The sequence below is a fragment of the Schistocerca cancellata genome, chromosome 5 (genome assembly GCF_023864275.1).
Source record: "Schistocerca cancellata isolate TAMUIC-IGC-003103 chromosome 5, iqSchCanc2.1, whole genome shotgun sequence".
Lineage (NCBI taxonomy): Eukaryota > Metazoa > Arthropoda > Insecta > Orthoptera > Acrididae > Schistocerca > Schistocerca cancellata.
Window position 1 is genome coordinate 717,554,477 of NC_064630.1, and position 18,153 is coordinate 717,572,629.

Sequence of the window (18,153 nt, forward strand, 5' to 3'; positions counted from 1 at the left end):
CCTCTGTCTTAAAGCTTCTCCACCAAGGACATTAGGGTATAGTGCACACGAAACAACTTGCTCGTCAGCACTGTACTTGGTTCGGAATCGATGCTGCGATTACGAATATGTGCTCTTCTTGCATGGCGTGTGCCGATCAACAATCCGCGCCACCGCGGAAATTCTTTGCATGGCCAAAAGCCACTTCCCCTTGGCAACGCTTACACATAGATTTTGCTGGTCCATTCTGGAATGCTCGATGGTTGGTTGTTGTCGATTCCTTCAGTAATTTTCCTTTTGTTGTCAGGATGTCTTCCACGATGTCTTCTGCCACCATCCAAGCGTTGTCCACTATCTTTTGCATTGAAGGTCTTCCGCAGACTATTGTTTTCGACAATGGCCCACAATTCATGTCCGCAGAATTTCAGTCATTCTGCAAGGCCAATGGTATTCAACATCTGACGTCCGCGCCGTTTTCGCCTCAGTCAAACGGTGCCGATGAACGTTTGGTCCGGACTTTCAAGTCACAGATGTTAAAGTTAAAAAGAGTCGCATTCTCGGGAGGACGCGTTATTGCTCTTTTTGTCCTAGTATCGCTCTCAGCCCCGCGATGGTCGCTCGCCGGCTGAGTTGCTCCATGGTCGTCCTCATCGAACCTTGATGTCTTTGCTGCATCCACCGCATCAGGTTCCTGTGCAGCGGCAGACACTTGCTTTTGCTCCCGGCGACGTTGTATACTATTGCAACTATCGCGGTTCACAGCGTTGGCTCGCAGGGCGCATTCTTCGCTGCCTCGGCCGCGTGATGTATCTGGTTTTGGGGTCTCTGGTGAGGTGCATCGACATCTCAATCAGCTGCGCCTCTGTCGTCGCATGGGTTCTGCCGCTCCCCGTCTGCTTTCAGCGACGGTGCCGTCCGGTCAGCGCCCTGGGGACCCATATACTGGCTCGCCTCATCCCCAGGTGTTACCGACGCTGCCTTCCCTTTTGCCCCATGGCGACGCGCCACCACCGCCGCCGCAGCCGCCTGTTCTCTCGCTGGCGACGCCCGCAGTGGGCGCGTCGCTGCAACCGCCGGGCACCTCCCTGGGTCACGTGCCGCCGATCGCTTCCCGTGACGAGCTGTCCTCCGGCATGGAACTCTGGCCCGCTCTGGACCATCTGTCGTCCTCGCCATTCGGGTGCTTCAACTCGATGGAGTTCGACCCTTCGGCCCCTCCTGACTATCTACGGGTGCATACACCGCATGTTGGCGTGCACCCTGGACTAGGTTTTCAGGCGTCTCCTAGCTCCCCTCGGACCGAATGGCCGGGTGCGGGTGGCACAGCCTCGCCTGTTGTTAGGCACCCCACCTCGTCGCATACGTCAACATGGGGTCCTCCCCACGGCTGGCGGAAGCCTTATAACACAACCGTTCGCCGATTTGCGGGGGATGAATGTGGTGTCACCGCCAGACACCACACTTGCTAGGTGGTAGCTTTTAATTCGGCCGCGGTCCGCTAGTATACGACGGACCCGCCTGTCGCCACTGTCAGTAATTGCAGACCGAGCGCCGCCACACGGCAGGTCTAGAGTGACGTTCTAGCACTCGCCCCAGTTGTACAGCCGACGTTGTTAGCCATGGTTCACTGAGAATTACGCTCTCTTTTGCTGAGACGATAGTTAGCATAGCCTTCAGCTACATTTGCTACGACCTAGCAAGGCGCCATTACCTGTATAGATATTGAGATTCTATTAATGTATCATCAAGAGCGATGTTCTACAAATGTGGATTAAAGTTAAGTATTCCAGAAGCTACATACTTTTCTTTATAGCATTCATTACCTATCCTGTTTCAGACCTCACGCCAGCCTGCGTGAGTTTAAGCGCGTGCCTTTCGGCTTCCTCTCATTGTGTCTAGGCTGTCTTGTCTAGACACAACAAAGAGTACCAGTGTTGAGGATGCACAACACTTGAGATGTCAGGAGGCTCTCCAAAACTTAACCCCGAGAGCAAGTAGAGGTTGAGCCCCATAGGACATGATGGGCATTTAAGTCTCCCAGGAGGAGGTATGTTGGTTACTGATTTTTGAAAGTACTACAGTGATCAAGTTAAAAATCTGGTAACCATGTCATAAAAATTTTATGTCCAGAAAAGACAAAATAAAATAAATATAATACTTACAATAAATTTAATTAAGTCTGGTTGTCTCCATGAAGTGTCTATCGGCAAAGATGATTTTGCTTGATTTTCTTGTAGATATTCATCAAGGACTGCTTCCGAAGGAAAATATGGGTCTGCTACTGCCTTTTTTCGTAACAATAGTTCAGATACAAATATTCTGAAAATAAGGTACATTATTATGTCTCTGGTAAAAGTAATTAGTGACAAGAAAGTAAAACACATGACAAACAACATAGTAAAGCATTGTGTGATATATCCTGTAGTCGTAATGTTAAGTGATACAGTCCTTACTTACACCCATTGAAAAGAAATCATCAGTGCTTGCAGCAAAAGCATTTTTAACAAGAGATATTTCGGTTGACGATTTTTTTTATTCTTAGCTGTTTAAGTGGCTCTGCATATCTTTGCATTCCTATCCAATAACCTGTAGAAAGCACACAGCAATACATTCACACAGTACTGACAGTATTGGCCAGGTTTATGGAAGATATACGAGACAACACCTCTCAAAGTCTCTCTTGGTATCCAGCTGCAGTCTACAAAAAGTCTAAGGGTGTTATGTGTATTGGTATACAATCTTTCAAGGACATTAAAATAATAAGAAATACTGAACAGTGGAAAGTGCAGATTTGACTATCAATGATATCATGAAAAGGACAGGTTGCTATTCACAATAAAGATGGCACACTGAGTTGTAGACAGGCATGACAAAAGACTGTTACATGTAAGCTTTTGGCCAAAGTTCTCTTCATGGGGAGAGGGGGGGGGGGGGGGGGGGACCACACATTCTCACAAGCTCACACATCTTGCACACATTAATGCTACCTCCAGCTGCAGTGCCAGAATGCAACCAAAATGCATCGAATGGGAACATTACGGATTTGGGTGGGAAGGGGGATGGGATAGTAGGGTACAAGCAGGGGAAGAGAAATCAGCACTGCCCGACAGAGTATGCAGGGACTAGATGTGGCACTACAGGGCTGACAGATGCAGCATTAGGAGGCTATGGTGGCGGGAGGGGGGGGGGGGGGCAGGAAGAGGAAAGGGAAAGACTGGTGAGTGTGCCAGCAAACCACAGCGCACAGTGAGGGTGAGGGCAGGCAAACTGTTAAAAGGTGACAGGTGAGAGAGGGTAGGGCATGGGCACAGTAGATTGAGGCCGGAGTGATTTCAGGAGAAAAGAATGTATTGTATAAATAATTCCCATCTGCACAGTTCAGCAAAGCTTGTGGTGGGAGGGAGGATCCAGATGGCCTCGGTTGTGAAATAGCAACTGAAATCAAGCATGTTATGTTCAGCTGCCACGGGTTTGTTGACTCTGTTCTTGACAACAGTTTGGTGGTTGCTGAGCAATGACTGCAGCAGAGTTGATATGACATGGCTGCTTTCACAGGTGGGCTGGCCTCTGATAGGGTAGGATAAGCCTGTGACAGGACTGGAATAGGAAGTGCTCGTGGGTGGATTGGGCAGGTCTTGCACCTGGGTCTTGCAGAGGGATATGATTGGTGTTTTAATTGGGAGTGGCATCGGGATGAACCAGCATGTTGTGGAGGTTGGATGGGTGGTGAAATACCTCTTTAGGAGGGGTAGGAAGGATCTTGGGTAGGATATTCCTAATTTCAGGACATGATTATAGATAATCAAAGCCCTGAAGCAGAATGTGGTTCAATTTTTCCAGTCTGGGGTGGTAGTGAGTGACAAAGGGGGTCAATCCTTTGCATCTTGTTCTTGAGGGTGGTGGGAGGATTGGTGGTGTGTGGGGATATGGCATGGGAAATCTGTTTGCAGACTAGGTCAGGGGATTGTGCCTATCTGTGAAGGCCTTTGAGAGATCTTTAGCATACTTTGCAAAGGAGATCCTTCCAATAGATACAACATCCTCAGGCTGTATGGGAGGAATTGTTAGGTATGGGAGAGATTTTTTGGTGTGGGAAGGATGACAGCTATTGAAATGCAAGTACTGTTGGTGGCTGGAGTGTTTAATATGGAAGGAGGTGTGGATGGAGCCACCAGAGAGGAGGCAGTCAACGTCAAGGAAGCTGGCACACTGAGTTGATGAGGACCAAGTGAAGTGGAGGGGAAAGAAGGTATTTAGGTTGGGAAGGAATGAGGATAGGGTGTCCTGGCCTTAAGTCCAGATCATGAAGATATCATCAATAAATTTGAACCAGACCAGGGGCTTGCGAGACTAGAAAGGTTTCCTCTACCGGTTCATAAACAAGTTGGCATAGGAAGGTGCATGCGGGTGCCCATGGCTGTGACACAGATTTGTATATCTTCCCTTCAAAGTAGAAGTAGTTGTGTGTTAGGATACACTTAGTAAGGTATATGAGGATTGAGGTTCTGAGTCTGAAAGGAGACTGGGAGAGGTAGTATTCAATAGCACCAAGAACATGAGCATGAGAGTCGTTCATGTATAGGGAAGTGGCAACAGTGACTAGTAGGGAGCCAGGTGGTACAGCGGTGGAGATAGTGGAGAGTCAGTGACTGAAGTGGTTGCTATTTTTGTTGTGGGAGGCTAGATTTCGGGCAGCAGCTTGGAGGTGTTGGTCAATGAGGCCAAATTCTTTGAATGGAAGTACAATAACCAACTAAAATGGGGAGGCCAGGACTGTTGGGTTTGTGAATTTTGGGGAGCATGCAGGTGGCAGCTGTGCAGGGTGTCATAGGAATGAGGAAGGAAATGGATTCAGAGGAGAGGTTCTGAGAAGGGGCTGAGCAGGGATTGGAGGTTATGTTAAACTTCTGGATGGGATCACTCTGGCAGAGTTTATAGGAGGAGGAGTCAAACAACTGGTGTATGCTTTCTGCGAAGTAGTCACTGCAATTCAGTGGTGGAACCTTTGTCTCCAGGTAGGATGATTACATCAGAATCTGCAACTCAATGTGTCATGTTCATGGTGATTATCAATCTACCCTTTTTATAATACTGTTGATATAACAAATGCTGAATAATTTATAATAACTTTCAATTTACATCCAAGTCTGACTGCTCTAAAGAACTGTCACCAGTAACAGAGTATTTTTCTGGTATCTTACTAGACACAACCATTGCTCCAGAAAAAAAAATTAAAGAAACAAGAATTTGAAGCATTAAACTTTTCATTCCTTATAACATCTTTTTACCTGTCAGTAAGTGGAAGACGGTCAGGATCCTGAACACAGCCAATACTTGGAGCTCCAGGACATTTAGGGCAACCTGACTTTTCATGTCTTGTTTGCCGTCCGCTATGTCCACATCGCGCACATTCAGCACCACTTGTTACAGCCTCATGTGCTGCATCAAATCGTGCCAAGCAAGGATCTGCTCGCCAACCTTGTATCCTGATGTTTTACAAAAGAAAATGATTATAAAATTACACATATATACAAATTGAGGTTAAACATTTTGTAAATGTCATCTCATACAAAAAGGATGTTCAGAGGTCCATAGTTACTGTGGCAGGTTATGCAAGAAAATAAATGGTTATAACAAAATAGCAGAATGACATGGGAAAAAAGAAGGATGCAAGTTTCGAATAACTAAAAGTGTGGAACTGTTGAAATTTAATATGATAATGGACTAGTAAGCAGTGTTTCAAAAAGAGAGAGAGAGAGTGTTCTAATCCCTTCTTTTGTATCTAAAGTAGTGTGACTTAAAATTTGTGATGTATCTGCATCTACATACTTGTGTTTATACCACACAAATAAGGTTATCTATGAGGTTTATGTATTTTGCAAATTTTTATTAGGAAGCAAAATAATGGGGAGACAAGGAAAGTTTCAAAACACAATATGCATTTCCTCATTTCCTATAACTTAAATGCAAGTGATATGAAAATTGGACAGAGAAATCAAAACAAGTTTGGACAATGCAGGAACAGTCAATTACACTTCAGAAAAATATATGATGTTTTAATGGAAATACGAGCAGTGATACAGAGCAGGTCACCTAAGCCCAACTGTAGGCAGAAATGCAATTTATCAAGGAAGGAATGTTACCACAACCACCACCAGCACCAACAACAAAACATGCTACATCACAAAGTATTAGACGGAAGTTTATGGGCAGTTTTTAACAGAAAATATTTGTGACACAGAACTAGGTCCAGAGAATAATCAGTTATTCTATTACTTATAGCATCATTACAAACTAACGGTAAAAAACTATGAGAAATATAAATCTGAGGGGAAAAAACCCACCTAGTTCAACAACATGATAATATTGTATGATTACACAATGCTGAATAGTGCTGTGACAAGAATTATTAAGATTATTAATCAAAAATATGCTGCCTCTAAAAATGACACTTCTGTACCTAGAAATCAAACCTGTATCAGGGACCTGATCCAAGAAATTAACAACTGTTTGTCTTCCAATTCCACGAATACCTCCAGGTGTGTAATCACATCCACACAGCAAAGCCAAAGCTATTAACTTCTCCCGTCCAAATCGTAGTTTCTGCTTAGCTACATTCAAATTATAAACATCTACACTGAAACCTGCACTGCCGTCAGTTCCTGAAGGGCTGATTGTAAAGTTACGATATACTATTTGAGCTCCATACAGAAAGCAGTCCCCATCTTGTGAAACACAACCATCCACAAGCTGAAAAAGAGAGAAAATATATGCTGGGGGATTCTTAAAAGTACTATACATTAAAAATGTTCTACTGCATGTTACCAAAATACACACATTGACATTTGTTTTTTACAGTAATATCTGATTTATAAATAAAGACTGAAATCTCTTCCAATAAAACATCAGATAACAGAAACATATACCAATTTAACTTCAAGTTTCAGAAAAATGACAGGCATTCACAAAGATATAAGAAACAGGATAGTAAGTCTTATCAATATAGAATTATGTCTTTACAGTAACAAGCAACATCCCAGTATAAACCCTGTAAAGAGAACCATAAAATAGAGCTAACTGAATTTGGTATGATGATGATGGAAGTGCCACACTGAAATTATGACTGACAAGAAAACAGGGCCAATACACATCTTCCTGGAATACTGAACACTACCAAATAATAAATAAAAATGCACAGAAGTCCACATACAATATTACAAGAAAAAAGTTCAAGCAATACAGAGAACAGTGTGAATCAAAAACTTCAAAGAAATCGAGTGACTTCGATGGGGACCAAACCGAACTATGTTAGAAACTGCACACAAAGGATACACACTTCATGAATTGTGGGCATGTACTGTATACCAGAACTTTCCCACCATTCCTATTCCATTTGTGAATGGTCTGGAAGAAGAAAGACAGTTGGTACTCTGCACTGTTTTATGTCCACACAAATTTCTCTACTTATCATTCTGAGATACACAAGTTAGACCACAAAATGTAGTTTTTGACTAATTTTGCAATGTGAATATTTTAAATTTATGGAGAGAGTTTTATGCCTTCCCCATAGCGTCACTCGCTGACATTTGGCTGCCCCCCCTTTTTTTTTTTTGGTCGCCCTTTACACTGACTAAACAAATCTTTGACAGAATGTACAGCACTTCTTTGAATCTTCTATGCACATTTCATGAAGCCTACTTGATGAAGATCCCAGACCAACTAGCTATTGTCAAGAACTGGTTGACCGAGGTTCTTTTTCTGTAGATAAGTGATTCTTCTGCTTTAAATGACTCTGGACAAACGATGCTAAATACTTAACAGCTGTGATTAATTTCTGTAATGATCATCAATTATATTGTCAAACAACATTCATTATTTTTACATATTTATGTTCTATTAGATTATGTAGAGAGGAAACTAGCAGGAAGAGCTGATCTTCATGTCTTCCTGTACTCCACAATAATGTGGTCTCCCACTATATCAGCACATAACCTGAAAACAATCTCAGCGAACTAGTAACGCTACCTGACAACTATTTTACTAATGTCAAGAACAGTAATTGTCCTGTCTCACTTTCTTGACTGTCTCTCACGACCTCGATGTCAATGGGACGTTACATTCTTTCCTTTCACTTTCTTGAGGTACAAGTCAATTAATAAGTCACATAATCAGTTTAACTTACACCATATTTAAATTGTGCACTCATATTTAGTCTGCAGATAGCAGCATATATGTGTTTTTCATAGATCATCGCACGGCAGCCACTGCGAGATAGTGGGTGAGCTGCATGATTGTACACCAAAAGAATTAAAAACTAAACTCTGCCCGAACAGGCCATGAATTCTCAATGGTAATGACTGGCCACAGTGTCGCCCTCAGTGCACAGGTATCACTGGATGCAGACAGATATGGAGGAGCATGTGGTCAGCACACCGCACTCCCATCCGTATATCAGTTTTCAAGACCAGAGCTGCTACTTCTTAATCAAGTAGTTCCTCAGTTTGCCTCACGAGGGCCGAGTGCAACCCACCTGCCAACAGCGCTCGGTAGACCTGATGGTCACTCATCCGAGAGCTAACCCAGAAGGACAGATTGCAGTTTTTGTGGGTCAAAGAACTGCCCACTGAAACATTGCATTGCAAAATTTGTTCCATGTATGATAACAACTGTTTATGACGGAAAGCTTTGTTCAACTGGATCCAGGAGTTTAACAAGGGAAGGCAAAGCAAAGCATCAGAGGTCAGAAGTATCCTGGTCATCCTGAAGTAGTGGCCACAAACCACAATGCAGTACTTGGCTTATATCATTTATAACAACTGGAATGGGACGATGGATGACTTCGCACATGTTGTGCACGAGCAGTAGAAGTTCCATAAAATTTGTGCACAGTATCTGCCCAGCATGTTGACTGAGGCACACAAAAAATGAGCCTGCTTTGTAACACCTTGCTCAGTACTCTGAGGAAGGAGGGTACTTCATGGCACAAAAAATTACAAGGGTGAAGTCTTGGGTTTGCCACTTTCAACCGGATACCAAACGATCTTTCATGGAATGGAAATATCCAACCTCCCAACCAAGAAGTCCAAGACCATTCCATCAGTCCACAAGGTTATGCTCACCGTGTTTTGGGACATGTAACTGATAGTACTGATGAAATTCCAGCCTCACAGTGAGACCGTGAATGCTGCAGCATACTGACCATCCTGGAGGATCTCTGACAGGCCAGGAGACCTGGTCTCCTGACAAAGGGAGTGATTCCCCTGGACGACAATGCCAGCCCTCGCACAATGAGAAACTCAGGAGCTGTTACAAGCATTTCATTGGAACACTTTGAACACCTGACCCACAATCCCCAGAGCCTTTCATCTTTTCATGACCCTAAAATATCACTCGAGAGGCCAATGTTTTGCAAATGATACCACAGTCAAAGAGATTATGTATTGGCTGTGTCAGCAATCAACAGACTTCTTTGCTGCCAGCTGTCAAGTACTTGTACTGATAAGTGTCTGAATATAGAGGATGTATATGGAGAAGACAATTTATCTCAGTCTCCATTTTCTAATATTCTGTTTTAGTAGTATTATGATCAACAGCTATCTAGACAGACTGATTTTATGAGATATCAAAACTACTTTGAGCTTTCTGATAACTCAGCAGGTAATATCTTGTTTTCAGTCAACTGCTTACTTCTACATGGATGTCTTTACACTTCTTTGGACTTTATTCAGCATTTGTTTGTCAAAAAGTACTCAGTTTTGGTTGAGTCTGCTACGCAGCACTATCAGCTTTTTTGATAACTTTCTAATATTGTTATTGAAAATATCCAGCTCTATGCTAGTGCTAGTTAGTGCCTGCAGGTGGCTATGGGGTGTGGGGTGTTGGGCAGCAGAACTTCCCACTAATGGATCAAGCAGCAGAGGCTCAGGACCAACTAACTCAGACGGCCCAGCTGAGGACTGAGAGTAGTTTCATCTCCACGTTTCCACACTGTGGTCCACATCCCAATGCGTTGGGAAGCACGAGTGTAGGTTGTACTGGGGCACAGATGGTGCAGTGGAATGTCATGGCTGTTGATGGTCCTGGTGTCTGAGCCAAGGGCCAGAGGCAATATTGGGGGGTGCCGACTGTGACTGAGGTTGTGGCTGGACCTAGTTGCAGTGACATGTTAGAAGGTCATACTCAAGCATGATGTCACATGTCACACAGCTGACAACCCCTCTCTATCAATTTATTCCCCCCCCCCCCCCAATCTCCCCTTTATTCACCATACCCTGTTATCACCCCAACTTTATAGATATTAAGTAATATGTATGCCAAGTTTGGTTGAAATCAATCGGGGGGGGGGGGGGGGGGGGGTTAGGGGAAGATATTGAACGTATACTTATGTGACATATATTGCACACATTTATATTTGATTCTCTGCTGCCTTGCACCATACTACTTCGGAGTGGATGCTAATTTTATCTGTGGTATTCGGCCATGTGGCTTGATCTTAAGTCTCGGACCACATAAACAAAACTATTGGCTCACTGTGGTGCTATTTCTCATGACCTGGTTGACACAATGAACAGCACAAATAAGAGGCAAATTGGACATCATACTTTTAAAACTATTCCAGGTCAACTAACTACAGGATGTTTTTGAAAACTTTTACTTCACGTATTCGCCTATAGTTGTAGTGGGAATCTTTTTCCCACAGTATTTTTATACCTATAATTTATGAACCTCCAATATCTGGTTGAAACTGCTCCAAGTGCCCAAGTTATACTTCAGTGTCATCCCCTTTTCATTCCCACCTTTATGTCATTTAGATTGTTCTTAACCCCATAATTCTTCTCTTCAGACAGTATGTAGCTAGAATGAATTAGCATGTAATCAATAAACCAGAGTCTTCACAGAATTGAGCTCCATGTATAAAACAGCTTCAAACTTATTACTTTACAACTGAGTTAATGTGTTAAATATTTAAATTTAAGCATATAAACAAGAAAAACTTTGGAAAAGTTTTGGAATTATGTTTGAAGTTCATTGGAAGTTGCCAAGTGACCTAACACTCAAATACTCGATGAAGACACACTGGGTATTTGCACGTGGTGTGTTACATTCCCCCCCCCCCCCCCCCCCCCCCCCTCCGAGAGAGTAGGAGGTTTTACACCCACACAGTCTTTCTTTGCAGACAGCAAGTGATTTATGCAGAAAATTTGGTTGAAATTGATTCAGTATTTTAGGAAAAGATACTGAATGGACATGCAGTACTTTTTTTATAAGATACATTTATTAAAAATAATTCCTGCTTACCCCAATTTCGTTAAGGTGGGCACACATAGCTTCAGCTTCTCCTTTACTTCGAATGCAAGTCAGTCCCATAATTGTAAGAAGTTCCTCACACTGTAACAGACAGACTATGTACCATACATATACAACTCACTACCAAAATAGGTAAGTATATTTATTAAATGCTATTATGTTTGCAACTTTTTTGTAGTTCTCTGCTCTAGTGCAGAGCCAATTGAAATACGTTGTGCAGTCTCTTACTCCATATCGCAATTACAGAATATCAGTTCTATGTTTATCAAATAAATTAAAAAAAGGAGGGAACCGTCATAAGAAATTGCTGTGAACTAAGGCATTTGTTTTTGGTAGTTTTTGAAAACAATGAAAAAGAATAATGCATAAACAAAACCTACATGAAGTACATAACTTTATTAAGAAACACACACTGTCACATTTCATGCAGTATGTGCCGGAAAAGATATTCTTAAAAATTTTTTGACTACTGCTTGTTTTCTCCACTTATAGCAGAACCAGAAAAATCATCAAGTCACCGTACACAAGCTGTACATTAGCATAACACCACAATCAAACCAAAATACTGGTAGCATCTAAATATATGAAAAAGAAAATGACATGAAGTTAGTAAAGCACTGCCCAAAATCACCAGCAACAGCCCTGCCTACAACCAAATTAACTGTCACCACAAAATGTGTATTAATCTAGTTCTAACATTTAGATACAAGCAGCAAGAAGTACATGTAAATACTTATTTTTATTTTCTTTGCAAGAACGATTTTATAGCATAAAATGTATACTAAGATGATTCAATTAACATTAACTGTGACTGTCACTTTATATAAATTATTTTTAATGTTATTACACTGTATTATAATTATGTAATTTATTTATGTATTACAGTGAAACCTCTATATAACGTTTTTCAAGGGACCACAAATTCTGAACACTGTATAGAGGAAAACACTATAAAGAGGAAGGCTTCCAAATAATAATTATAGGGCATCAGCTTTGACAAATGGTGCCATAGATGACATTTTAAATTTTCATAACACTATAATATGATATTCATTGCAAATGATCAATGTATCAAATGATTAGTTTTTTGTAATTAAAACATGGGGCCCGGTAGATGGATGGCTGAAAGTAAATGGATCAGTTTGTACTGTAAAAAGTTATAACAGATTCTTAAGATATGACGACATTGTCCAAAGCTGACAGGTGGTATCCCATTTTTCAGTTGACCCCATTATAGAATATGAGCCAGTCCTCAATACTTTGTACTCCTGTGGCTGCCACGTTGTCATCCACAGCCACAAAGTCCTCAAAGGTGACAGAATCACTACCTATTAATTCGTGAAACTCTTGCAAATCAAGTCGATGGCTTCAAATGCATACGTTTCGAATTTCCACAATTGTCAAACTCTTCCATTATCGACGATCTGTTTCTCATAATAGTGTTGTGTGTTGAGGGGGCCAGTTCAAATTGCTTCGCTAGCTCCACGCAACTCACACCAGGAGATGCCTCCACTTTTTTATAACAGAAACCTTCTATTCCAGAGAAATGTTCTTCCGCTTTTCACTCATGTCCACTGATGAAACCTTCAATAAAGTTATATCGAAGACACACTTTTACTAGACACACTGTCTGCTGCTCAGCTCACACAATACACTACGAATACAGAAGCATCGACTGAAATGGCCAAAAAAGATCACAAGCAGATTGTGCGTCACATGTCACGTGAGTCGACCGAAGCGTCCGATCCCACCCGTCGGCCTTGATCCATGACTTAAGCCTGTTGTGGTGTGTGACGTCACAACAGCGCGGAATTTAGTTTGTGAGAGTGGCGTTTTGATGCGATCGGTGGTGCTCTCTGGTGGTGTGTTAGGTGATGTTTTTGGTTTAGTTTGCGAGTGTGGTGTCGTGTGTGAATTTTGGTAAATTGCTTTTTTTATGCCTTTGGTAGGTGTGGATATGACTGACAGGGTCAACAGTTTTCGGTTGTCGGCTATGCATTGTCTCTAATAAAATTTCTTCAATTATTCGGATTTTTGGATGAAGTCGTGAAGAGTTCAGTATGTCGTGAAGACATGAGGCTTACTTAAAGTTCCGGCTTCTCGGACCAGGGCGGCTGTATGTAGAGATGTAAGGATAAGAGGTCAAGGGAAGTGTTTGATCCCAATGTGTGGCTGTGGATGCTGGTATCGAAATTGGGAGATGTTTTTGAGCTATATAGGTCAAGGGAATGTTAGGTCCTAATTTATGGGATCGAGAGCTGATGTTGAGCTATATAGGCCAAGGGAAGTGTCCGATTCCAGATGATATTATGTTTAGTGGTATTTGGGGAGTTTTATGATGTCGGTTTTTTTGTCATTTTGGGTGGGTGTCTAAATTTGTTTATATTTAGTTGTCCCACCCAAAATCCCCCTATTTTCCGCACTTGTCCCTTTAGTGTCATTAGGCTTTTTGTGGAATGTGTGTGTGTTAGTTTTTCGATGTATTTTCATCCTCACAATGTGTACGTAACGACTTCATATGCACCATATTGGAATCGCGGTTTATGGTAGTTTCCGCCATATTTGTGACGTCATGGGTCAAAGCAGACGGGCGGGATCGGACACTTCCGTATTTCCCTTTCAGTTCCCTTGACCTATGTAGGTCAACAGCAACGTACAATACCAAACCACCCACAGCTACAACCACACATTGTAATCGAACACTTCCCTTCACCTATACAGGTCAACAGCAACCCACAATACCAAATCACCAATACCAACAACCAACCCCCCCCTACCCCCCCACAAATAATCCACCACCCATCTAAACAGACAAAAAAAGAAACAACTCACTGCAAAAAAGCTAAAAGCTCCGGAGTTGTCCTCTAGGTCAGACACCACAATCTCTCTCTCTCTCTCGCACACACACACACACACACACACACACACACACACACACAGTAAACAAATAATAACCAAAATCAAAAAACCAGACTAACACCCTTCAACTAAAAAACAACAACAAAACAAATCCTCCACAACAAAATCAAAAAGCACTGACCACCTCCCACACCCATCTACCTTCCCAAACCTTACCAACCACCACCCCCCCCCCCCCCCCACCTCCAGAGTCGCAACCAACACTAGCCCCCCCCCCTCCCCAATGTAACTAAACCACAACCTTCGGCCTATACATCTTACTGACAGCCCTTAAAAATCTGTCAGGGACACTCTTCTGCCAACAGTATTCATCTAAATGAGCCTGAAGGTTAGAAGAGCACCTCTTCCCCCTCCCAATAACAGACTTAACAGCCCCCCAAAACCCCTCTACAGTATTAGTACAGGCCCCACACTCATAATTCTTAAACTCGACACTGTGGTCAACTACTAAATGCTGGTACCCCCGCTGACCCAAACCTCTATCAGAAGAAAACGCGTCCCAAACTATAGTGCTACCAACTTCTACATATTCCTCAATCAAACCCACTAACTCCCTTTTTGTACACCCCTCGACAACCCTAAAAAAACATTCTGAACACCCAGCTCCCGATACTATAACCCCGCCCCACCCATAAACCAACCATAGGCTTAACCGTTGCGTACTTTCTTCTCCCAAACTGCGACTCATCAACCTCTACAACAACCCCAGGCCCTCCTAACATACCCCTGTATTTAATATATTCAGAACAAACCTCACAACAAAAAGAACACCAATCACGCACTGTCCTCTCACAAACACCCACCTCATGAACACAAAAACTGTGAGAGGGTTGATAACAAAAATGATAACTCATCAACACAATTTCACGAATGCCCAACCTAGACTTCTCAAACCAGGAACCTCGCCCTATAGAGAGCCATAGATTATCACTACATCTCCACATGTAGCCGTCTCTGGTCCAAAACACTGGACCTTTGGTAAGCCTCATGTCTTCTCCACACACCGAACATCTCACCACTTCCGCCAAGAGACCAAACAGCTGCAAGAACTTTATAAGTGACAACGCACTGTCACCCATAAGACCCCACAAACGAAAACTTTTTATTGTCTGCATCATATCCATACGTAACAAAGACAACAACAATTATATAGAGAATTCATACACGACAAACTGAAAACAACACTACAATAACTTAGCAATAACAAAAATTAAACCGTCAGCTAACTGCAAAATATTCCACTAGACACAGGCAGCACCACAAAAAAACCTGTCAATGTCTTCCACTCAAATGAACCTAATATGACATATAACACGCAACCCACAGACACCACCAGGGAGCACCACTGACCACAACGAAACGCCACGTACAAACACACCACAAGTGCAAACTAAATCCACAACACCAGTTATCACGCAGCCCATCAACGCACCACCAGAGAGCACCACCGACCACATCAACACTACACCTACAAACACGCGACACTCATGAACTAAACTTCGCGCCGTCATGATGTCACACTCCACAACAGCCTTACATCACGGGTCAAAATCGACGGGTGGAATCTGATGCTTCCGTTGACCCGAAAATTTAACACCAACGAAAGAATAAAACTAAAGGGGCAACTGCAGGAAGTGAGGGGTTTTGAGTGGAGACAGAATAAATATATAATAAGAATAACACCATCATTCCAAAACAAATATTGATCCAAAACTTAAAATTCAACACAGCCAAAAATACAAACACTAAAACCATTAGAACTGTAAATTTCACTTGACTAATATAGCTGAAACGAAGAGCAGCAACCCACACAAAACTCAAAAATTTAGAACCAAAAACTTTACTTGACCTCACATGAATCTGTCAATACCATGAACCCACCCACAACTCTAAAGTCTGAAGCTCCAAAGCTTACCTGACATGTATGCAAACTAAAACAAAGCCAGAAGTACCAAAAACCAACAAACTCAATTCCACTGTCCATCAGCATTCCCCCCCCCCCCCCCCCCCCCCCCCGACACACACTTAATAAATAAAACAAACAAAACTACCCACAATCAGCCACCATAAAACTGGTACAAACTTGTCCAGAAACAACCTGACACTCTCAACTCTCAATGCAATATACCACACTAATATCCAGCATATGAGAATGCCACCAAATACAACAGCAGACCATCTACAAACACGATCTGACTCAAAAATGCAACACAACCATGACGTCACACAACACTTACGTCATGGATCAAAGCAGGCAAGTGGAAAGCATTGTAATAAAAAGAAAATATGTGCAACGAGGTCTCAGTTGCCCGAGACTGCAGTCATGTGTGTGCAAGTTGCATTTGCTTATGTGCATTTGTAGTCTAATTTTGACAAAGGTCTTACTATCCAAAAGCTATGTTTATGAGTCTCTTTGTTATGTCTATCTGCGACTCAGCACCTCTGCTATATGGTGAGTAGCAACCTTGGTTTTCACAATGTTGTTAGAAAATATACTTATCTATACCATCACTTTGTACCATGTTCACTATATAGTGTATTTATATTATTACTTAAGGAGATTGTGTTCAAATTTTAGTCTAATTTCTTAATTGCAATAATTATAAACCAGTTGTATTGCCCACTGCTTGTCCAATTTCTCATGTACAAGCAGTTTTACTAAAAATGAATTATTGTACCAAGCTAATAATAAAAACTATGCAGTAAATAATGGATAAATCACAATTATCAGGCCCTGGTGGTTTGTGCCACTGTCCTCCCTTTTTTCTCTCTTCTATTATTTCTGAATGTCATCAACGAAATTATTCTGATGTGGACTACTTATGATGGCAGAAGTGTTGCAGATTTGGATACTAGAGAGCAGCTCAGCAACAGACTAACGAATGTAAAATGACATAGAAATTACTCATATTTTACTGCAAGCTCACATGTTTCAGCACACCCTGAAAGTGTGACCGTTTGCCACTCCGTCGCCGTTGACTTTGCTGAGACGCTTCTCCTTTCGTATGACCATGAATATTCGCCACCCTGCGAGCCATAGTATACTTCTTTATAGCTGGAGCTTGGCCCTCAAGTACAAACACAGGCTTGACGCCCATAAGCAATAGGCAACTTGTACGAAAGAAGAGATTCCTAAAAATAAAAACGTTAACAAACACCGCCACTTAATTTCAAAGAAGCGTATATTGCAGAGAGAAAATAAAATTAAGAAATTTGACAAATACAGCACGAAACAACTGAGTAATAAAATACTTTCGTACCTCAGATACAAACGTTTTTGTGGGCAAAATTCCTGGATGTTTTTCGTGTCGCAGACCCAGCAGCTCAAATCAACTGCGACAGTTTTATTTTGTAACTCCCATAAAGTTTTTCTTTCGCGTATGGGATTCAAAAGATGCCACAGTTCCGCAACACCCATTTTACAAAAAAATATTCAAAAGCTTCCCAAGAAAGGCAGTGGATATTATTTGTATAAACACATGTGTTACACGATTACTACTACAAAAAAATAAAAAAAAGTATTCATCACTTTATTGAGCATGCACACCACATATTCTCTCTCAAGTCATCGACTTCGCACACTATAATCCGCTACTGACATTTGCAACCGAATTCAAAATAACCTCTCATGTTTGAAAACAACAGTGTAGGCAACATAACACTGAAAATCGTTTTTGTGTCGCAGCATGCGTTTGGCATGTTAACTAAGAAGAATACATAGTTTCTGGGTGAATAAAAAAATGTTATTCATTTGTTTTGTACCGAAAGAACTAGAGAGATTATAATTTTAGGGACGCTATGTGCCAGTAAATTTACTTGTAATTTAAATCAAGATACGTCTGAGTCTAAAGGACTGCATGTAAGTAATTTCACCAGACTAATTGCATGACTCGAAAATACGACAGGGGTATGGACTGTGAAGTATATAATTTTAGATGTCAGAACGAC

General features: G+C 41.9%; 1 protein-coding gene across 1 annotated transcript in view; it reads right to left on the bottom strand.

The window, feature by feature from the left end:
• LOC126188228 (flap endonuclease GEN) overlaps positions 1-17,872 on the bottom strand; it is a 49,202-nt gene extending 31,330 nt beyond the window's left edge. The window contains exons 1-6 of the mRNA XM_049929780.1: positions 17,466-17,872; positions 17,133-17,337; positions 11,278-11,367; positions 6,440-6,729; positions 5,268-5,465; positions 2,142-2,298 (exon numbers count right to left, since the gene is read on the bottom strand). Of these exons, the coding sequence (XP_049785737.1) occupies positions 2,142-2,298; positions 5,268-5,465; positions 6,440-6,729; positions 11,278-11,367; positions 17,133-17,337; positions 17,466-17,623 (1,098 nt within the window). The 5' untranslated portion in view covers positions 17,624-17,872. The remainder of the gene's footprint in view (positions 1-2,141; positions 2,299-5,267; positions 5,466-6,439; positions 6,730-11,277; positions 11,368-17,132; positions 17,338-17,465) is intronic.
• Between the last annotated feature and the right edge of the window lie 281 nt (positions 17,873-18,153).